The following is a 23,459-nucleotide window of genomic DNA, read 5'->3' on the forward strand; positions in this document are numbered from 1 at the left end:
GTTAATGAATTACTTTGTTATATGCATGCTGATTATTATTCTCCAAATATTTTAGTATTTTTCTAATTTTATTCGTTTTGCGTCTCATTTTAAATTATTATATATGTCTTTATAGAACTTTAAATTTGAGTAATAAATGTTACAGTCTTGGGAAAAGGAATCGAGTTTCAAAAGGTAGTAAAAAACTGTACACGTGTAAACACTTAAATTATTTATTTACAATGATAATCTACTAAAACTTACAATATAGCCAAAAATTTTTCAACTAAAATATTTATGTACCTTAAGCTTTCATACGTATATGAAGATCTAAAAGATATCTTTTGAAAAGAATGAATAATTTTATCATTTGGTATAAATGAATTTCATTCGCTATATATTTGAAATGTTTAAAAAATTGATTGTAAGAAAAAAAATTTCTTCGTCCAGAATTGGAGGAAGTTATTAAAATTCCGATCGCTAAAAAAATGACGATGTCATGTTGATGGTATAACAGAACGGAACGGTGGAATAACGAAATAAGAATCTAGGAACGTGGAACATGTATAGGAATATGTATCCGGTTTGTGTGAGTTTCCCGTGCCCTCTCACCTTAATCTCACGTCTGTCAAACGGTCGTGAATATTCGGAAGATGTGAGACTTCGGGAAGTGGGCACGCCAAGAAAATAGCATCACGAACATTCGCATGATGCCTTGACGTTCAAAATACATTACGACCGCCGATGCTCCGATTTATTTGCGGTAACGACAAGAAAGAATTCAACGGAAAAGGGAGCGAACTGATCTTAAACGGTGCGCACAGCAATGGCCACGACAGAAGGAGTCACGATAGAAGAACTCAGGATCGAGATCGAAAGGCTATCACGGGAACTAGATTTAGCTTCTACGGAAAAAATACAATCTGCTCAATACGGTCTCGCTTTGCTCGAGGAGAAGTCCGCCCTGCAACAAAGATGCAACGATCTCGAGGCCCTCTACGAAAACACGAAACACGAGCTAGAAATCACGCAAGAGGTTAGTTCAATTACCTTTCATATTTTGGTACACGTGAATTACCTAATTGTCACATTATCGAAAATTTTTGGAACGGTTATTTGCATTTTTAATTTTCCATTTCTCTAACATATGTTTCTCGTAAATCAGATCATAATTATCAGGCATTAATTACCGCGTGCTTTAGTAAGGCAATTAAATGTGCATTAATTGAATTAGATAGCATATTAGTATGAAATTTATTGCTATAATCAAGATAGTTTCTAATTTCAAAATAGTATTAGTTAAATTAAATTTTTTACGCAAATAATTATTTTTTTACATTCTTCTAGGCTTTAGCAAAATTTCAGACAACCACAAAGTTAACTACCAAAAGTGGTATAGAACAAGAAGAGACTCTTCTTAACGAAAGTGCTGCAAGAGAAACGTCTCTTCAGACACAGATCATCGAATTGGAAAATGAAGCCAAACAGGTATGTACTATTTTTAAAAGACATAACAATGACAATTTCTATGAGATGTACATATGTTTATCATTTGATATTATTCTATCTAGTTACGTCATGAATTGGAACTTGTGCAAGCAGAACGTGATCATGCGTTGCAAGAACGTGAAGAAGTTGGAAAAGATCATCAACAAGCAGAGGCAGAAAGGAAATCCTTACGTACTATGTTACGTGAATGTAGATTTCGAGAAGCTCGACTTCTCCAAGACTATTCGGAATTGGAAGATGAGAATATTTCATTACAGAAACAAGTGTCTGGTTTAAGATCCAGTCAAGTAGAATTTGAAGGTGCCAAACATGAAATAAGGAGATTGACAGAAGAAGTGGAACTTCTAAATAGTCAAGTTGAAGAATTAACAAATTTAAAAAAGATTGCTGAGAAACAAATGGAAGAAGCGCTTGAATCTCTACAAGCTGAGCGCGAAGCAAAATATGCTCTTAAAAAGGAGTTGGATCAAAGAATTAATAGCGACTCAATTTATAATCTTAGCAATCTTGCACTTTCTATTAGAGGAATTACAGAAGATCAAACAATATGTAGTGATGGAGAAGATGATTCTCCTGCATTACGTAGAATTGAAGCAGACTTAAAAACTCAAGAACCAGGGACTTCTGCTACTGATAAGCAAGTTGATTTATTCTCTGAGATTCATTTGAATGAATTGAAGAAATTAGAAAAACAATTAGAATTAGCAGAATCTGAAAAAGCTCATCTTACGCAAAATTTGCGGGAGTCGCAATATGCAGTTGAGAAAAGTCAGAATGAATTACAGTCCTTTGTTGCGCGTATAGTGCAACTAGCAGCTCATGTGCAGTCATTACATCACCTTCACTCCAAGTTACCTGAAAAACAAACTGAAGAAACAACATTAGATAAGTTAAATCAGGTATATATACAAAATATACTGAAATAAATTGTTTTCAATTTCTTGTATTATAATATCTTGCACTTGATGTATTAATCTTGTGTTTTATTTTAGGCGATAATGCAGTATCATCAATGGAGCACTATGTCCGCGCGTGAAGTGAATCAGCTACAAAAGGATTTGGCTGACTTAGAAAATGGTTTAACTATATCTGATTCAACTCAACAACTGCGTACAGAATTAACAAATCTTAGAAACAAGGTACATAATATTTTACCACTGTTTTCATTTTTTATTTCATTCTCTTTATTTTTACCTCTTTATTATCGTTCATTTAATTTTTTTTTTTCATTTTTGTATAATGCCTCTTGTCTTACAAATTTATAAACAGCAACATTGCGGCAACTATTATGAAGAACAGAAATGTAAGTCGGTAATCTAATAAATTTTCATTGATGAAAAATTTGGGACATGTAAATAACAACAATAAACTGTGACTCTGACACAATGACATTTAATATTCAAAATTTAGACTTTGAATAGAAATTATGGCATTTCAGATCCCCGAGTCAGAGAAGAGCCTTCGAGAAAAGGTTGGAACGTGTGGTCCCTTTGACGTATTTACCAATTATTATAATAACAACTTGTCTTTTGGCTCCTTTAATGATCCGTACAGATTGCTTTTCAATGTCCTAACAACTCATCGTTGCTTTTGATAATTTCATATATTTAACTATACATATTCCTATGGCTACTGACGAATATATCATATCACAAATTATAAACTCCTTTGTGAATTTTTTCACAAATTTTATATGTATTAGCATTTGTTTTCACAAACGAGTTGACACATTAGCGTCTATTTGAATGTTCTTTTATCGAATGCCCGAATAAATGTACGGATCTCAATCGCTATGCACTGTGGCTTTAAAATAGAATGTGCTTAGGAACAAAAATTCAATGAATACTCTCCTTCTATTCGTTTCTACTTGCATCTAACGTAGCATGAGTCAGATTCACAGAGCCTGTTTGCACGATGTTCAAACAGACATTCTATACATATACAATCTTGTACAGTCTTGCAAAAATTATTTCAATTGCCAAGTACTGTTTTCTTGATATGTAAACAATCTAATTTTGTACTCGAAGTTTTTAAAACTGATATTACACAGAGTGTCCTCTTTCTTATTCGACGAGCTATAAAACTATAATCTAGAAGTCAAAATAATAAAGAGGTGGTATATGAAGTTTTGCTTTGCTACAAAGTTATATTATTTTATAAAGTATATATAAAGTATATTACAAATATTTAATGCTACATGATATATATAGCAATGAGTTCAGTATTATAGAATATGAAAGGTTGATTATGTTTTCCTTCTTTTTATGTGATATTTTAAGATTATTCACATAGCTAATGTTGTTGCTGATAATCTCTTAAAAATTAATTTCTCATTTTAAAATACCTTCGTTTGTTAATACAAACTTGATATTGATATATAATGGAATTTATTAATTGCAGATTTATTCAGAATTTTATTTATTGTCATGATTAATTGATTCTGCAAATCTTTCGTTTATTCACGTTATGTTAAATATTTGCTTGCAACTTTGTAATAAAGTGATTACGCTTAAACCTTATATAACATTCTCTCCTTATTTTTATTTGTAGATTATGTGTCTGCAATTTGTTGGGTAAGACGGGAAACACTCTGTATATAAAATCGCAATGAATATACAGCAAATGATAAAAATAGCATTATTTTTGGGAAATAAAGTTAATACGAATATAAAGATTATTTATTGTATTTCAGCTTTTAGATACAGAACAGAGAAGCGTACAACTTGAATCCGATATTTCTATTCTCTCAAAACTTGCAGTGGAAGCTGGTGGTTTTCTTGATTCTGCACAAAACGATTTGCAAAATATCTCCGACGAATTAGCGCAACTTTATCATCATGTTTGCACCGTTAATGGAGAAATTCCTTCACGGGTAGTCCTCGATCACGAGAAGATCGTCCCAGAGAAGGAAGAAGAGAATGGAAAGATAGAATGGTGTCGGACTTTGTTTAAAACCGACATTCAAATTAAGGACTTAGAAAGTCTGAGTAAAGCGAAAGAAGTCGCTAAACATATAGAAACTGCGATGGATCAAATAAAACACCTTCGAAGTGCCGTAGAGCATACGATCGAACTTTCCAAAGTTAAAGGAATGCAGTCGAATGTCTGTAACGTTTGCGAGGGTAAGTTTGAGCAATTTCGTAATTTTTACTTGCTTATTCAATTGACGCATAATTTATAATATACCGTTTCTTCATTGCAAATCACAGGTTCAGTGAATGAGAACAAGGCGGAAGTAGCAGATTTACAAGAACAAGTAATTAGATTGAAGGCCTTGTTATCGGCTAAACGCGAGCAAATCGCGACTTTGAGAACGGTGCTTAAATCGAACAAGAATACCGCAGAAGTAGCACTTACGAATTTGAAGGGCAAATATGAAAATGAGAAGAGTATCGTTAATGAGACTATGTTGAAACTGAGGAATGAGCTTAGGATGTTAAAAGAAAATGCTGCAACATTCTCAAGTAAGTTGATTATGAAGTTTATTCAAGTTTGTAACAATGTATACATTATGTTTAGAGTAATAATACTTAAGATGACACTTAAGAGCATAGTTAATTTATCCTTTTTTCTATTTTTTGTGTTTCTAACATTTGTATATTAACTTATTAATGTAAAACTAATCGCGATTACCAGCATTTATGTACATTTCATTGCTTGTAATGAGTTGCACTACAATTGATTTTGCAGTGGCATTAGGAGTTTGCTATCAACAATACTGTTTTATTTCATAGCAAAAATATATATTAATATGTAAACAATACTTCATATGTTAATAATATACTTACTACCTTCACATTTAAATAATGTTTTTTTTTTTTGTAAAATTGACTGTACTTACTAAAAGAATGATCATTAATATCTATTACAATTAGGGGAAGAGTTTCCTATGCTTTGATCGTCTTGTAATACTTAAAATAGTTCTTAAATTCTACATTTTCATTACGTTAATTTTTACGAACAATTTTTCCGTTTACATATAACTAATGCATTATTTCTTAATTCTTTATCATGCTTTTGATATTTACCTTTATGGTGCTTCTTCGTATCTGGTGTTAATACCTGCTAACCACACTTCTCAGGTTTGCGTGCGATGTTTGCCGCACGTTGCGAAGAATATGTGACACAAGTTGACGAGCTCCAACGTCAATTAGCCGCTGCAGAAGACGATAGGAAAACATTGAATTCCCTGTTACGTCTGGCCGTGCAGCAAAAACTCGTTTTGACTATGAAATTGGAGGAACTGGAGGTCGATCGAGAATTACGAAATACTCGAAGACACGCCACTAGTGCAAATGGACGAGGTAGAATGCGAATGTCGCAACAGACGAACCGTCCTCATTTAGGCAGAGATTTCTTCTAGAAAATGATGAAGATGTGGAGCAAGCTGTTCTGAGAAAAACGAGGATTTTAAACTTTTCTTTTTTACTGTTTATTGTCACATTATCTGCATTCCTACAGAAAAAATGTAGCTATGTTTGCTCAAGATTACTTTTTACCACAGTAGCAGAACAGGGAAACAAGTTAGCATTACAAACATTTTTTTCATCGTGCAATTTACTACAAATATAAAGTAGGACTATGGATATATTATGTCGTGTGAATATTTTTACAAATTTCGACTTCATCTGATAAGGTTGAGAGACTAAAGATTGTTCTCGTTGCGAAGAACAGCTTTTCTAATACGCGTTACAAGGGACATGGATCAGGACATTTGAAAAGTTTTGAAATGTTCATATGTTCTTGTATCGATGTTGCTCCATATCGTAGAAACTGATAGAAATCTCTGCCTCCTGTTACCAATATTGTTAGTAGAGATGTCTAACAAGCATAGAATGCGTTTCTGTTGTGCAAGATTTTTATTTCATGCGGCGACATTGTTGCAGAGTTGCTAAAATATTCTATGCTTGGAGATTTATTCACGCAGAATCGATCAATGATTCTCGTGAGTAGCACGCTTATCGATATCTAGAATTGATTTTTAATCGATTGTCCTTTCTTTAACGGAATGTGGAATTTTAATTGTAAATGTTTTTATTTCTACAGTTTAGCAATCGTATATTCTTCTTCGTAGCTAGATTTATATTTTTCACCTTTCGGTATGATATTGAGTATTATTGTGTAATCATATAGAAAATAATTCCGCATGGATGGTTCATATGGTTATATAGTAAGTTTTTTCTATTAAGGAGAATGCATGATAAAATGAACGTATACTGTTTTTAGGTAGACGAAGAAAAACGAGAACTTTACATTGCATACCATAGAGACAATATTATTGTGCGCGACCGTAGAGTTTATAATCGTTTATAATCAAAGTAGAATGGAAAAAAAAATCGTAGACGTGTAGAGTTGAGAAAAAAAAAGTACAGAGTAGCAGAATAACAGAATTAGGGACCCATTCTCCAAGTAGTTTCTCAGATTAATATACTTTGATCGTGACAAAGAAGTATTATTTTACCATTTGTGCGAAAACAGTTTTATTATATTTTATTCCACACTTTTATTTCAATCACTGTTTTTCAATGCATTTTGACTCGTTTTTCGATGGATTATTATTATACGATAGTATTTTGTGATTTTATTATTTTTGTGAGAAAGGATCTTTTTGTAGTATTTCATAAAACTTGGCCTAAATAGGCTTCGAATCAATTTTGTGTAATTTGGGCAGCTTCTTATTGTTATTATTATTATTATTATTATTATTATATATATATTAGCGATATTATTGCATTCACTATAATTTTATTTAATAATTTTGATTGTTGTTAATTTATGTCTGTTTATCTATTTTAACCATTTTCTTTTTAACTAGCAGCTGTGCTTTTTGGTATTGATCAATGCATAATAATTGCTTTAGTGATATTGGATTTTAGTACTTGACACAGTTATTGATGATAGAAACATAACTAATTACCAGATGCAAGCTAAGGTGGTTATATATTATTTATGAATATGCATGCTACTTTTTTAATTTCTTAAATTTTCGAGCCTCCTTGCACAATTGAACTAATATTATTAGCGAAATTTTCCAAGCTACAAGATACAGGTAGTGATGGGTTCAAATACGTCGCAAGTAGGTTTGAACAGTGATTCATTAGATTTGAATCGTTTATAAGCATTTCGAAAAAACGAAGCAGTACTTTCGTGTAGATTCGCAGTAGATTCGAACTTGAACGCGACAGATTCGAAGTAGATTCGCCTCGCAGAGGTATAAATATGATATATGGTGCTTTCCTGACGCTCATGACTCGATTAGTGCTTGTAAGAGTATTTATTCATTCCAGTATCGGTCTACTTGTAAGTAGATTTTCGAAACTCGAGTACTCAGTCTGAGGTTTGAAAATACCTTTTGTAGATCGGATACTTGACAAGTACAATGAATGAATCATTACACGTTATGAGTACTATTCGAACCCCATGAAGCGAACCTTGTCTATTAGATATGACTCTGATTTATAAGCATTAAGCACATATCGAACCTGATCCCATCACTAGTTACAAGTTACCAATGCTAATTAATTCTCTTGCGCAACAGTAACAAGTTTCTTTAGCGAACAAGTCAAGTTAAACTGTTTAAACAGTGAAAACTGTAAAATTATAAAAACTATTTGTGCAACAGAAGTTTACGATTCACAACTTGTCACTTGTTATTTCACTAATACTATTCTAGTTTACTTAATAATATTATTAGTTAGTAAGCTAACTAATATTATTAGTAAATTATTGTGCCAGAGGATCCTGTTCATTTGTATATTTGTTGCAATACTTTTTGTTGTAGCACTCGAAATATATATATCCATACATCTTTTTTTCATTTCGTTCTGTCAAAACAGAATGTAAAGTAAATGAAGAAGAAAAAATAGGAGAGTGTATATATAAAATGGTACGATGTTGAGTTGCAGTATGCAAGCGAAATTTTCATTTTCGTGAAAGCAAAAGAAAAGTATTTTATGGGCATCTAATGTCTCTGCGAGATTTACCAGCGCTAATTACATTGAAATTTTAATCATTCATCGAAATGCGCGCGAGCGTGTGTGTGTGCGTATATTTTCGTAGAGATACAAGCATAATGTGCTTGGTACATTATGCAGGATATTTAAATGCAGTTATATTCGTGCAATTTCACAAGCTTTTTATTGAGAGTCATATTAATTGCAAGTTCTCAACGTTTCTTCTGCTCCAACGTTAATTGAAAAGGCAATATTTATTATATATACATGCTTCATATTTATCAGACGTACGCTTTTATTAGGATAATATTTATTTTGAATCATGGTGAAAATTTTTATGTAAGGAAGTATATCCTGCATATGTATATGACATGTACGTTTATTGTGAACCGTTTTTAATCAAATTTGTTATTAACATGATTAGTGTTATTATTATTATTATTATTATCGTCATTATTACTATTATTATTAACAACATTACAATTGTATATTAATTATTGCGATATTGCTGTCAGCTTCGTCGCGGAATCCAGATGAGTACCTAAAGAGAATTTATCGATCGTTCATTGACTATCAATCAATTGATCAGTTATCACTATTATTGTATTTATACCGTATAGTTATTGTATTGCCTGTGTCTACAGTTTCAACTAGAGACGGAAAATCTTATTTATGTTTTTGTTACCCCTTAGTTAACATTAGCTAACAATCAATGGAATAAAATTCAAAGATTATCTTTTTGTTTTATGTTATTTTCCCATTTTTATTTTTATTACTTATTTGCCGTATATGTTTTCTCCTTGGTTTCATTATGTAGATGTTCAAGTGAAAGTTACACGTACATTATTGTAAATTAATTTCTTTTTTCCATTTAAAACTACATTGTTAAGTCGAAGTTCGTGCGATAGACACAGGTAGTTCTAATTTATGTCCATAAACCGAGCCAGCCTCAAGCCACCGTCCCTTCCCTTCCCTTCACGCCACTGCCAGGAAAGAACTAGAGAAAAATGTTCTTTTCTTTCTCGATTATTCTTACTGTTATTAGTTACTACATTCTCCTTCCGACTTCGTCCTTAACGTAAAGAAATTCGTCCTTAACTTTTCGCCTTGCCGTCCGCGCTGTCCAAAGGCGATTCGAAATCGTTTCGAAGCAAAATACTAATTCTAATAATTTCTATCAGATGTTGTATGATATTAACCCTTTGTGGAACAAAGTGCGTTTTCATCGTTAAAGTTTTAATCCATATATTATATAACAAGACGTATCCAAGTATTGAAGTATTCGAGCACTTTAAAATACATATTTACACGCTCATGTAGGTAATAATTTGAACATCTAGATATCCAAATATGTACTAGAATACTTTTATATCTACGTATTAAATTACTCGATTACTAATGTACTCTAGTATTCAGCAAATATTGGATATTCCATAGAGTGACGAGATTTGTTTGAGAATTGAGTTTAAAGTCGTTGTAAGAGGAGTTTTATTAAAAGGTTTTTTACAAATTTAATAGGAAAATTACTGAAAGATATGTTAATGGACAAAACAATTTTAGGCAAGAGAGATGATACGTTATCGATTGATTATTGGCAAATAATCGTTTATTCGTATCTAATATACTCGTACATACGTACGTATTGTAGTAAAATGGCATTATTTACGAGATGAATAACACATATATATAAATCCTCGAGTATTTGAGTAGTTATAATTGCCTGTGTATAATCAGGTACATAAATACCCATATATTCATGCACTTAAATGTCATATATACGAATATATACTTATGCACCTGAACATTAAGAAAGCCAAGTAGCGAGATATCGAAGTATCTGAACGACTGAGAGACCAAGTATCCGAAAACATATGTATTCGAGTGCTCAAATACCTGAATACCCAATTGTTAAAATACTTAACAAATTTGGGATGTAAATATTTGTAACATCCAGAATATCGATACCGATATCGATACGAATAGTAATGCCGATATCGACACAGATATCGATACGTTGTATTATCGACAAAACCGTTGTGATAAAGCTGACTGTAACGCTGTTGAAATCTCGTGATCACTTCGCAAACAAACGCAGCCTAGGTACATACACATCCATCCTTTTGATGATTTTAATTGAAAAGTATCGTATCGTTCTGTAGCATAGAGTACTATAAATCTGGAATTATTTAAATGGCATTAATTATTGTATAAAATTGTTATATACTTTCTTTTATTTTATTATATTATATATATTATACATAATTATTACATAATTGCGATATATCGTATTGTTTTAAAGGAAACATTCCTCAAAGGGTTAAAACGCTAAATTTCTTAATATAATTCGAGGCGTAATTATTTTGATAATTATACGCGTATATTCTTTGCATAAAGAAAGACGAGAAGAGATGGGAAAAGCAAAGGTTTTCCGACGAGAAAAGAACGAACGAAATTCGGTCGCCATAGCGCAAAGCTGTAAGTGACTTTTGCCAAAGACATTCTGTCCTTTCGGGGGATTTTATTATCCTTCACGTACTTACGTCCTTCACAAAGTTCCTTCGTCTCATATTATATGTATCGGCAAAGCTCTTTGTAGGCATTACCCCGTTGAAATTCCCAAAGGAAGAATCCGTAGAAACGTGTTCTTTTGCTCCGCAAATGTAGTAGATTGAAAAATACGATTGACCATACTGTTGTTTCAAAGGAGAAATTTATCGAAGATTTTCAAACTGTTTTCGTCCATACAAAAGACAAATATAAACGTCTGTCCTCTGCTTTTCACAATGGTGCGAGTCACTTATTAAAACTAGTATCGTTTAAAGGAAACATCGTCTTGCATTTCGACAATACCGGTATTAAACGATTACTATCATTTTAGAAACGTTTTATCATATTAATGGTTTGTTAACCCTCGGACGATGAAAGCTGGAGCAATTCTGATTTATGTAGATATTTCGTCTAACACACGCTCCAAGTTACGTGTGTTAGAATATACCATACATACATACACGTAGAGATTAAATACTCGATAATTTTCCCTGCTTTTAGCTCCTACTTGTTACGTTATAAATCTGTTATTACCTTCGCATCACGTAAAGTATCGATATATTGGACAAATTAAACAACGTTAAGAAAAGAACCTTTCCGGAAAAAGGCTTTTTCGCTACGAAATAAAATGTCCGACGTTCGTGACGATGATCCAGCATTTATCGGACGAGGGTTAAAAAATTCGTCTGCGACTCGCATTAAAAATAACCTCTCGAACGAACGAGTATTTCTTTCTGTCTATCCTTCATCGAGCTTATACGGTTAACAGAAAGGAGAGAAAGATAAACGATCGAAGTGATCGATATCGTTTAACGTCGATGAAAACGAAAGAAAAAAACAAAGAAAAACACGGAAGAATGTAAAAGAAAGAACAAGAGAGACAAACGTCGTTATATTTTTACATTCGTGAGAAAGTTGATCGAGAACGATTTGATATAAATTTAGAGGGAGAGCGCGCGAACGAGAGAGAGAGAGAAAGCGAGAGAGAGCGAGAGCGAGCGAGAGAGAGAGAGAAAGAGAGAGAGAGAAAGGGAAAAAAAGAAAAGAAAAAAGAGAAAAATCCAATAAGAGGATTATTAAAAAACAATAAACATCAGAGTCTACCTGCCGGCGGGGTAATCGAGAAAAATGGGATATCGGGAATAACTGGCAGGCAGATTTGCTCAAGGCTTCCATAAAAGCTCCGATTGCGTCCCAATTCTGGCTGACTTCCTGGCGGTGGTGTGTTCGTGTTTGGCTTAGATCGTATTATACGAACGTTAGCAAGTAAAAAGAAAACGGTCGAGTACCGAATAAGACTATAGCCTGTAAACGGCATAGACTAAGCGATTTAACCGATTGCGTAGCTTGCGCTGAAATTATCGTCGACCAGAAAGATACATGGGGTTAGGATGGGTACGAGCTTTTACGTCTTCGAGGACGTTCGTGTGTTTCTTGCACCTTAACAGGGTCCACGATTAGTCAAAATGTCGAGGAGATATCGATTTTTCATCTGTTCTTTTTTACCGATTCCATTTCTCATCGTTTCACGTTAGGAGAACGTCTTTCAATGGTGAAGGAACGGATCGTTTCGTCGAAACGGTATCCTGCTTATATTTTTCTTTTCTGAGATTTTAAAGTAGAACCTCGATTATATCAGAACACCGATGCATGGAACGATCGATGGAAATTTGAATCCATGCTTTCTTAAGTAACATCGCACAATACAAATCGTTACGTTTTCAGTCTAAATCTTACGTCTTTGTTTGCGTGTTAATATTGGGTTGGCAACTAAGTGATTGCGGAGTTTGTCAATACCACCTAATGACAAAATCCCTAATCACTTAGTTGCCAACCCAATATTTCTAAAGTAATTGGAAATAAGCGAATAATCGTCTCATATGAATCGTCTGAAATTATTCGATTATTAGATACGTCAATGCGTTGCGATCGGTTCAGATGATTAAGGTTCTACTTTATTTGGTAAAATTTTTGATTGGACCAGTGAAGCATTTCGATGCCACAGATAGTTGGAATATGATATACTAGAGATATTGATATCCGATCTTAGTAAAATCGCTAGCAGTAGGTATAAAACTATAATGACTGTATTCCCTAGAACGTAGGTAGTGGCATATATGCAGTTACTCTTATAGGATTAGTCTAGGCAGTGAAATTAAAACAGTGATTCATAGCTAGAAGTTATACAATCTCTCGTTCCGTTAGCTTTGCTACGTCTTCGTAAAACGATGTTTATATATACCACGAAAATGAAAATGTGGTCTACGATTACTCGACTCTTCTTAGATCTTCCAGTGGCATCGTAATGGTTCACTAAATTTTAAAACGAAACGTTTACAAAGGCTCAGAGATTGTTGCTAAACACAAAGCTATTTTTATAGAGATTCTATTTTATCAAAAATACCAAATCAAACTCAATCGAGGATTACAGCTGAGAAACATGATATCGAAGTATGCTCTTATTTATTATCTGGTTTTGATATCGCTTTTGTCAAATAAGAGAATCTTAATTAAAACAACCTATTAGGTTTGAAGATCTTACAAAAATAGCTGAATTATTAAAGTTTCCCGGAGGCAAAAGGCGATAAGCATCGAGACGAGCGTTATTTTAATCCTATTTCGCTGATCTTTGACAGAAGGAAAGAACAGACACTTAACTTTCGAACTAACCAAAAAGACGATTTTGTGGTAATAAACGTGTTCTCCTATAAAAATCCTTATCACGTTCGTCGTCTGTAATCTTCCTACGTTCTATGATATTATTCCACGTTATTCGAACATTATATCCTTCGTCATTGATAGACGTTTAGAACCAAAGAAAGCGCACCTTCTAATCCGACAGCGTGCTCGTGCATGGACCCGATGTCTTTGTAAATAGTGTAAATGCACATTAGTGTAAAACGCCATCGTAAGACAAAAATGAGACGTTTCAACGTTACGATAAGACACTCGAATACCGAACAATTTAACTTGGTATATTTTCTTCGTAGACGTGTATACACGTACCTAACATCTTATGTGTAAGACAACCTTGTGTAATCGTAGAACGGAGATCGATCAAAGATCGCAACCGTAAAGTTTGTAGCGAATTCGTAACTTTTTTCCTTCCATCCTCCTCCCCCACTCCTCCGTGTTTATTATTCTTATAATTGCGAAGTTAATCAGACGAGAGCGTCGCTCGTGTTAATCAGACGATATCGATAGTAGATACTAAGTAGATGTTCAGCGATACTTATTTACCGAGTGAAGAAACGTGTAACGACAGCGCAGAATGTTCAGGCCACGAGCGTGGTTGCTGAAGTTGAACGTTATTAAACTATAAAATCGGGACATTACCCGCATTAGAGATTCTTTTTGTAACATAAAGTGAAATATAATCATTTGTAACACGAATTGTAGTCGTTTGCGTTTTCATCGTTTTCCCCAGAGATCCGTTTGACTACGCAGGTTTAACGATTTTACGACACAAGATTTTTAGACTTTGACGACCATCTACTTTTATTAGCAAGGTATCCCAATTTTTGATGTTTTTGTAAGAAAGCACATAATGCACCGAGATTTCTATTATACAATTTTGACCAGAACAAATAGGATTTATCGTTGGACGAATTAACGATTCGTAAACTATACGCAACATCCAGAGTAAACATAATTCGAATAAAATTCCATTGTATCGTAATAATCCCGTTTATTTGAAGGAATTGTTACGTACCGTCTGCTCGAATCCACTTGCCTGGGTATTCAGTCAAAGCTAATTTGCAAGAATTACACGACGATTAAATCGATTAAACGAGTCGTGTTTCGAGGATATTATCGATAGATATGTTTAAAAAAAAAAAACAATGTTTAATATACGAATTAATCTAGTCTAGCGAAGATTATACAAGGAATAGGTAATGTGTAATAGCCTCTTAAGTTCGTTATTCCGTTTCAGTGATTGCGACCAAACAGGACTACGACTTCAGCTGTTCATTCCATTTAATATGGCTCAGCAGCTGCTAATTAAATTTACACGTACTAAGGGTCGTTATATTTAATTACCTTCTAGAGGATATTATGGAGGCGTGTGTGCACCGTCGACGACGAAGGCACGATTAACAGGGCCGAATTTTCACTAGAACAATCGATATGGTAATAACGTTCATTAAAACAGCCGCTGTAACATTTTGTTTCGAGATCATGTTCAACTTTCCAGAGAGTTTTACTTTGTATAATTTAGCACGTTTCATATGTTTCCCATCTTTCGCCATAATATTCGTTCATTTGCCTTTAGATTTCGTGTACAATATGTTACAACTCTTTGGTAAAACGTCTGCAGATCTATGTTTATACAGGGTGGTTGGTAACTGGTGGTACAAGCGGAAAGGGGGTGATTATATAGAGGATGAAAATATAGAATAAAAATTTTTTATTTTATTTTTTCTTTTTTGAAATTTTTCCACCGAGGCAACGATCTACGATGAGATCCGTTATAACGAGACGCGATAAAGTGGACGCGTACCGAGCGAAAATTCAAAGTGGATTTTCTCGAAAACAAAGCCTCGAACGAAAAATTGTTATTCTATATTTTCGACTTCTTTTTTCGCGTAGAATCACCCCCTTTCCGCTTGTACCACCAGTTACCAACCACCCTGTATGACATTTTTTCCTTCTTTCTACCCGTAGAACAGACAGGAGAAGTATGATCGTTTACGGCCGAGACGTCCCGTATTAGTAATTTGTTAATAATCGTTATTTTTTAGATGAAATCGATAAACCGTAGTCGATTATAAAACTCTGTTTTCTCGCGAACAAATAACATTTCGAATATAAACAGTTGATGCTTAAATATATTGCATTGATGTTGCGTTAATTCGATTAATTGAAGCAGAATTTACGATATCGGAAATTATTTGGACGTTAATTATTTCAATAATTTAAAACAAATTTAATAATTTATATAAACAACTGTATCGGCAGAGGATATTTTTTTTTATAGATAAAAGTCGCTAAATAAATTTGATAAATTATTCGATATGTTGTTAAGGTTGATCCACGTTAATAAAGGCATTCTGCTTTCTTCGAAGAATTGTTTTATAGCCTTTCTTCTCAATTTGGTAATTCGTAGTATAAACATAATCAACGCGCCCATTTGTTTCCTTCCTCGGAGTAAATAGTACTTTCAACGAATAAAAATACTTTGTTTGTCTTACGCGAGACAGTGTCGAGGTATCATGCGATTGCTATCGTTCTTACTTCAAGGTGATTGCATTCTTCCCCAGTACGTGACTAGATCCAACTGGAATAACTAAATATTTGGAAAATAAAAATGGTCGAGCGTGACTTTGATATTTTTTTTCTTTCTACCAGCATTTCTATTAAATACCGGGTGATCCATTTTTAACTTGGAAAATTAATACAGGGAAGAACGAATTTAATTATGAAAATACTTTTACTTATTCGTTTAAATTTTATTCGACTGCTTTCATCATGTTTCGCGATTTATCCGGAATGAATGGTCAAGCGCAACGGTAAATATTCATTCAAAATTACTGGTTATTACTTATAATTGAAGATTATAGAACTGTTCCTTAATTTTTCTTATTTTGTCGTTGCTTTGTTTTTTCTTATTTTGTTATTTAGATTTTCATCAAACTGTAACTGTGACGCGAGTACGAAGTTCTTACGAATTCTTCGACCTTTTTTCTGTGATTTTTCTTTTTTGATTTAATCGCTGCCGTTGAATCGGAATTTAGCGACAAAGCACTTAAATCTAGGTCTACTTTTTATCGACGAGAAAATAGAATAGTTGAAAAAGGTTATCGCTCGAAGGGTTGCATTTTATCCGTTCACTCGGTTACTGAAATCAGTCACGATGTTTCTAGGAAAGTTTCGACACGTCGAATCGACCCCATAAACTGAAATGAACAGCGAAATCGAGATCGAATCGATTTTCTACTTTTTATTCCAATGACTATTTCATTTAATAATCCGTTTAAATCTTTCGAAATTTATCCGGCTATTCAGTTTGATAGAAATTATTTAAAACGAAGAAGAGTGCGGTAAAATCGTGGCAAGTTTAACTTAGTTGATTACACAGGGTCCGACCGAATAACGCGTAAAAGCGGAAACAACGTGATTCCTCGTGGGAAAATAAGGGCAAAAATATAGGATAACATTTTTGGCTTGGCTTTCGAGAAAATCGAGCTTGGTTTTCGAGAAAATCGAGTTAAAAAATTTATCGAGTATTTTTTCGCCTGGCTAATTCTAAACCGGGCACAACTAAATAACAATCGATAGGAGGTCGTTCTACGTGTAAAGATAAGTCGAGAACGTGGAATACAATTTTTCCGTTTAAGACTTAATATCGAAGAAGATAGAGTTTGAATGTGTTTAAGTTAGTAAAGAATCGGTCTAATACGCATGATAAATTTACAAATTTCTTTTTCTCGGAAAGCGTGTCTTACGACAAAGTTTCATTTTCTAAATTAGTTTCAATATTAATTTAAATTATCGCCTAAATCTAAACTTTACGCTTGAAAATTATCTTACGGATAAATCGAATAGGAAATTGTTAAGCTTCACCGATTTGCGCAGCGTTTTGTAAGAAAATTTAGTCGATATTTTTGTTCCTGAAAATTTCACCGATTATATATTTGCTCATTTTATATAAAAATCATTTAACGTTTCATTTCAACGACGAATAGAATAGCGGTAAATTGGTTTGGTTGTTTGGTAGCGCTTAAAACGAAGAGTATAGCGTCGTAAAATCGAGGCAAGTTCCTCGTGCCTATTTTTGCAAATCCGTTCCCACTCGGATCCTAATCTTTCTCTGCCAACACAGTGACGTCCGGTTGGTCGCATATTCGAAACGAGATAAACAGCCAGAAGTGCTGGCCGGTCGAAGGTTGCCGCTTGGACGCAAAAACGGCGCAATAAGCTGTGCCGTGGCCATTCCTTCGGCCACGTTCGCTAGCCTCTCCTCCGATCTCCTCGAATTTTCCGATCCAGTAACGAAAATTCCAATTCCTCGTGGAATTTTCACCGTTCTGGCCGTTTGCCAGTAGCCTTACGCGTTGTCTCGAGTCATTAACTCGTCGTATTTGCGTCCAGCCTCCACTCTCTCATCCGAGAATTCTCGAAACGAATACAACTTCGTGAAGCGAAAACGATAAGTTTAACGCCCTTGTCAAAGGTCTGTCAGAACGATCAGACTCGTCGTGGAATCGTTGGACCGATCGTAAAAGAAGAGGCATCAAAGGAGATCTAATTAAAGGCACCTTGACGAGTTACGTTCTTTAATCTTGTCAATTAGAGGCTGCTTTTGTCCGTGTTTCTTGATTGTTGGCGTGGTCGTGGGGTTGTTCGTTCATGGATCGAGCGTGAAAGTGAGAAAGTTCCGAGGACGAAATTGACGTGCACGTTCGTTTTCTGGTTACGTCGTGACGTGCACGTTAAGTGGAACCAGAAACCGGATCTCGAGTTTCGTGGGGGTTTCCGGCAGATGTACGAGGTGTGTCTTCCAAGTGGATCGTGTGCTTTGCATTTCGAGACGCGCGATAGTTGGGAATCTAAGCAGCATGGTTTTAACTCGCGACAGAACGTTAACGATACTGTTTGCAGATTGCTCCTTGGCCAATTAAAGTCTTATTACATGTACCGTTTCGTTCAAACACCGTTGTGCCAATTACGTTTCGAGCGTTTTGCGTTTCTTATGAAAGCTCTCGGTTAGTTTTTTCGTGGACAAATATTAGTTATCAAGATATACTAAACGAATATTAAGATACATCAACACCGAGACTCGCGACGATTTTCTTACGAGCGTAAAACATTCTTACGCGTAATCTGATTGACATTTCTTGATCATCGTTCCACGCGTATTCTACGAGCGTTTCGTATTAAAAGTGATTCGGCACGTTTGTACTTTTCCATCGGAATTCCGTGTTCATAAAACCATATACATTCTTTGTTTATTTCTTCTCAAAATATCCTTTAATCTCTCTCTAATCTTTCAAATGTTCCGAATTTACGTGCTGGTAGATTAAAACGAGACACTGTATAGACACAGCTCGATTGAATCGTACAAGATCACCGCCGCCGCCCCCCACCCCTTTTTTCACACGATCGAACACGCGTGCGGAAAGTTGGAAAATGGATCCGAGTGGATCAAATGGAAACAAGGCGAGTCGTCCCAATTAAAGTCTTCTAATTAGATCGTAGCGGTGTCTACACGCTCGATGCCGATCTACGCGATCGAAGTCAGCGCGTTGCTCCGCGAGGGAATGTTTCGTGGTTATTTATAAGTTCGAGGGTCGCCGCTTAACCTTGCCCGACGTGGACCGTCAAGCATGTCACCTAAACGTTTTATTAACGATCTTCCTTCCCCGCGTCGTTGAATCGTTCCAATTGGGTCAGTTCTGTATTCTAGGTTTTTCCAGATCCTTCTCTGCCAGGCTATCTCTTTAATGTAATTTCTCATGCCTCTTTAACGTGGAAGGGAATGCCTCGTTCGCGCGAGAATAACACCGCGTACGGAATGTATCGAACAGGACGGCATTGAGCGTCGTTGTTCCTTCCAACAATAAGCAATTCGTTTAACGCTTCCGAGGGAATAGCACGCAATGGATAGAGGACTCGAAAGCGTAGGAATTATTCGGATCTATGGTAGAAAATCGTACTGTAGTGGTAAAGTATCTGTCTGGGTAAATTCTACTTGAAGAGTACAGAGGATGAAGGTGATAAGTCGCGTTTCATATTGAGCAATTTTAGGAAAATTGAGTCTAATTAATAAAAATGAAAAAAAGAACGAATATTCGTCGATGATTACTTGAAGCAACGATCGATGGAAGCGCGTTAAAGTCGGTTCTGTTGAACTTGCGTACCGAGTAAATTTGCAATAATTTGCTAAAAGTAATCAAAACCTGTCTATTGGTTTTCCCACGAGATTTCTATATCAGTTTTTGTGAATTATCGAAGCACGTCCGGAATAATTTGCAAAGACGAACAAAATTTTTGAAATGACAGAAATATTTGATGTTCCGTATAGTTCCATTCCGACGCAAATCGTTAGAATTTGATAAAATACTGGAGCATTGGTCATCTATCGCGTGACACGTGTTACTCCATCAAGTAGATTCTTTAATTTTAGAAATTTTGATTTTTTACTCTAACATACAGAACGACTTTCATTAGCTTTGTCGTGTAATGTGCGTACGAATAATATTTATAGTAATAATTTCTAAATTAATAAATAATCCAGTCGCCGAGTTTGCACATTACGTTAGGATTTTTATTACTCCGAATAGAAATATCGAAAATAACGCAACCATATAAGATACGAGCGCGGTTTGTAACACGTGTCTGACCATAAACGATCCTTTTCCCCTTAAACGCTGTACCTTTCTCTTTCATTTTTATTTTACTGTTCTCTTCTGTCCTGGTCGAACGATCGAAGACTATCGCGTTGATCGTGTATACAACGATATACTTACAAGTAACTTGAAAATGAAAATTCTAGATTAGAAAAATATTTTTGCAAAAGCAAACACGAAAATCGTGCGATTTAACTTAATAGAGAATTTCTTCGTATTTCACAATAATTCAAATTTACCAAATACGAGATCATATCATCGTAAGTAACTTCTCCAACGCGAAATCTGAATATCACAAGGGAGTCGAGGAGTGCATATTTGATATAACAACTATCGAGCCATGCTGTGTTATTAACAGAACAAACAAATAAAACGTAGCTAGCTGTATCGCGAAAGGTACTTCGTTTCTTTTATATCGGACGAAAGGAAATTAAATTATCCTGTTCGATTGTTTCGATTAAATTAGGATTAATTAAACTTAAATTAGCTTTTAGAAAGCCAGAAGGGATTAAGTTTAGCGCGGAGAGAAAGAAAGGGAAAATATATCGGTTCGACGTGAAAATATTCGTCTTGTTTCGACACAGGGCGAAAGAACTTGAACGGGAAATCGATTCGCAAAAATACAAATCTCCACCACCGCATGAGAATGTAGAATATTTCAAGAGGCTGTTGCTTATTGAAATGCAGGCAGTGTTAAACTGTATTTGGCACAGGTTGTTTCCAGTCGCCTGGGAAATCCGAGGGTTAGTAACCGCAACGTTACACGCTGCACGATTGTTTGTCAATTCGTGAATCGAATTAAGTAGAAAATCGCCGTGTTGTGGTATTTCAATTCTTCCGGATGTAAAAGTCGCCAGAAACCGTGCGATAAATTTCTGTTTAGATTCTATTTCTATCTCTATTTCGTTGAGTAAATATTATTTTTTGAACTCGCGTTTGGATTTGCAATTATTTATGTGAACTTTACGTATATATGTGAGACAGATAAAGGGGCAACGAAATTGAGTTTAGTAGAAATACGCTAAAACGTATTACAAATATCATTTTCTGAAAAATTCAACTCGGTCAGAGTTTATGATTATTTATTTAACCTTCTTGCTTTAAACCCAAACATATATAAGAATCATTTGTTTTTCTCGTAGTATGTTTTCGCCAAAAGATTCGATGAACGTAGCGGATGGGGTAAGCTTCTAATTTATTACGATAAAATATTTTCAAACGAGTTTCTTTTATACCGACGGATTTTTATTCCATTTACGAGAAAATGTTACAAATAGTAGGCAAAACCACTTTGTACCTGTATTTGGTCTTTATGCGATTTTTTCGCTGGCACAAGTGCATTGTAAGCGGAAGTGTCGTTTCAGTAGTACTGCTCAATCTTTGTCAGTAGAGATTTTCCGAAAGAAAGTGGCAACAATTCCAATACACAAGAACCTTCAAGTATCATCGGCGTTACCTCTTTATCTCGAGACCTGACTCCAACGCGATTACCGTTTCTCTTTCAACGAAGGCATTGCGAAAGAAGTTCCTTATCGAAACATTGGAAAAATATATTTTCACTTAGACGTTCTAAAATATGTCGTTCGAAGTATTTCATGCTTTTGATCGTTATTTTTAGCTCTAGTCAGCAATCGAGTAAGTTCTATCAAACGATCGATATAGATGAAAAAAGAAAATCGTATAGATATCCCATGTGAAAAGCGCATGGATGACACACGATAAGCCCGTTTTTGTGATTTCGATATCGTGGCAAGTTGAAAAGAAGTATTTTAGTGCAAAGTTGAAATAAAAAAAAAAAAAGAATATTAGTTAAAAAATACCGATAAAATTTTTGAGATATTCAGACGTGGGTGGCAAAAATAAATATTTAATTTTGTATAATTTATAATAACATAGTAATAATAGAATAATTTTGTAACAAAAAAGTGTGACTTATCGTATTTCTCTCCCGTTATTATTATAGGATAATTTGTACCTATCTATCTAGAAACTTCTTCTATCCGCAATGCCCTGGCATCAGTGTTCGCTATAAACTACGTTGCAAGCTTTGGGATTAAAACTTCTGCGAGGAAGATTATTAGGAATATTGAATGAAACATTGCGCAAAATTTCATGTTCAGTCAGAAATTTATCCGTTTAATTTACGTTTCCAGTCTGTTTAATAAATACAATTTATATGGTAATAGTTTTAATAATTTTCGTTTTATAACATTAAGTTTCCTCAAAAGAGAAGTCTTCCAATTACATAAAAATACGTATGTCCTTTATCATATCAATGTTTCGTTGATTATAACTTCAATGAAATTTACTAAATATTAATCCTATTAATCGTGATAATAATTTTAATGTACGTACATTTCGATTCTTCAAATTTGTTTCAAACTCCAACTATTATATATTAAGAAACTAACATTGAATAACAGTCTATGAAACTCGTCATATTGCAAGAACCATGGTCACGCAATTCAATATACATGTTTCCTTAAGTCTTTGAAAAAATTATACAGAAATCAACAAAGAGAAGACAAATCTTCTCCATTACCATCCATCTTTTTTCAAACTCCACACGTGTTAATTAAAATTAAAGAAGACAAACAAAAAAGGGACGCTAGCTAAAAGTCTTATATCCGTCGCAAACTTCATAGAACGTTAAAGAAACAAATCTTCTATTATCATCCGTCTGTTTCCAAAGTCCACGCCGTATAGTATCAATTAAAAAATCCGAGAAAAAGAAAGGAAGACGTTATGTTAATATCTTACATAATCACAGTTTCCAAACTACCCCTCCGGAGAATCTCCAAGCAAAGAGAAAACAAATGTTGCGTTATCACCCGTCCTTATTCAAATTTCACGAATCAATTCGAAGACGAAGAAAAAGGGAAAGACGTCGTAAAACCTGTAGAATAAACGTTCCGAATCTGGAAACTATGGATCGTCGTCTTCGAAAGCTAGTCTGACTGTCGAGAAATTTTACAGCGTCGAGAGTAGCGCCGGTATCGGATCCGGTCTGTATCTCTGAACTCGCGAAGAGCCGCGATCAGGACCACGCCCTCGGCAAAGAAGCGACGCCGACGCCGACGTCGTGGTCCCCACCTCACCGCCGCTTTACTCCCCGCACCCG

At 34.7% G+C, this 23,459-nt stretch overlaps 1 protein-coding gene across 3 annotated transcripts; it reads left to right on the plus strand.

Annotated features, from left to right (window-relative positions):
* The first annotated feature begins 552 nt into the window (after positions 1 to 552).
* Positions 553 to 14,381, plus strand: LOC100740729 (protein bicaudal D). 3 transcript variants are annotated; one of them, XM_024371662.2, is made up of 8 exons: positions 553 to 1,015; positions 1,327 to 1,467; positions 1,551 to 2,387; positions 2,481 to 2,627; positions 2,927 to 2,983; positions 4,181 to 4,610; positions 4,698 to 4,952; positions 5,571 to 14,381. In XM_024371662.2, exons 1-8 carry the CDS (start codon positions 806 to 808, stop codon positions 5,849 to 5,851), a joined length of 2,358 nt encoding a protein of 785 aa, XP_024227430.1. In that variant the 5' UTR covers positions 553 to 805; the 3' UTR covers positions 5,852 to 14,381. The 3 variants fall into 3 exon arrangements, with proteins under 3 accessions (XP_024227430.1, XP_012248104.1, XP_003485391.1); XM_012392681.3 differs by having other exon boundaries at positions 2,927 to 2,959; XM_003485343.4 differs by lacking the exon at positions 2,927 to 2,983.
* Positions 14,382 to 23,459: the final 9,078 nt, after the last annotated feature.

Source organism: Bombus impatiens, unplaced genomic scaffold, assembly GCF_000188095.3.
Source record: "Bombus impatiens unplaced genomic scaffold, BIMP_2.2 scf_0051, whole genome shotgun sequence".
NCBI classification, from domain to species: domain Eukaryota; kingdom Metazoa; phylum Arthropoda; class Insecta; order Hymenoptera; family Apidae; genus Bombus; species Bombus impatiens.

Bases quoted from the DNA above. Each gene is read 5' to 3' on its own strand.
- LOC100740729 (XM_024371662.2), top strand. From the start codon at position 806: ATGGCCACGACAGAAGGAGTCACGATAGAAGAACTCAGGATCGAGATC. The intron at 1,016-1,326 runs GTTAGTTCAATT...ACATTCTTCTAG, and splicing joins AGCTAGAAATCACGCAAGAG to GCTTTAGCAAAATTTCAGAC. The intron at 4,611-4,697 runs GTAAGTTTGAGC...TGCAAATCACAG, and splicing joins TGTCTGTAACGTTTGCGAGG to GTTCAGTGAATGAGAACAAG.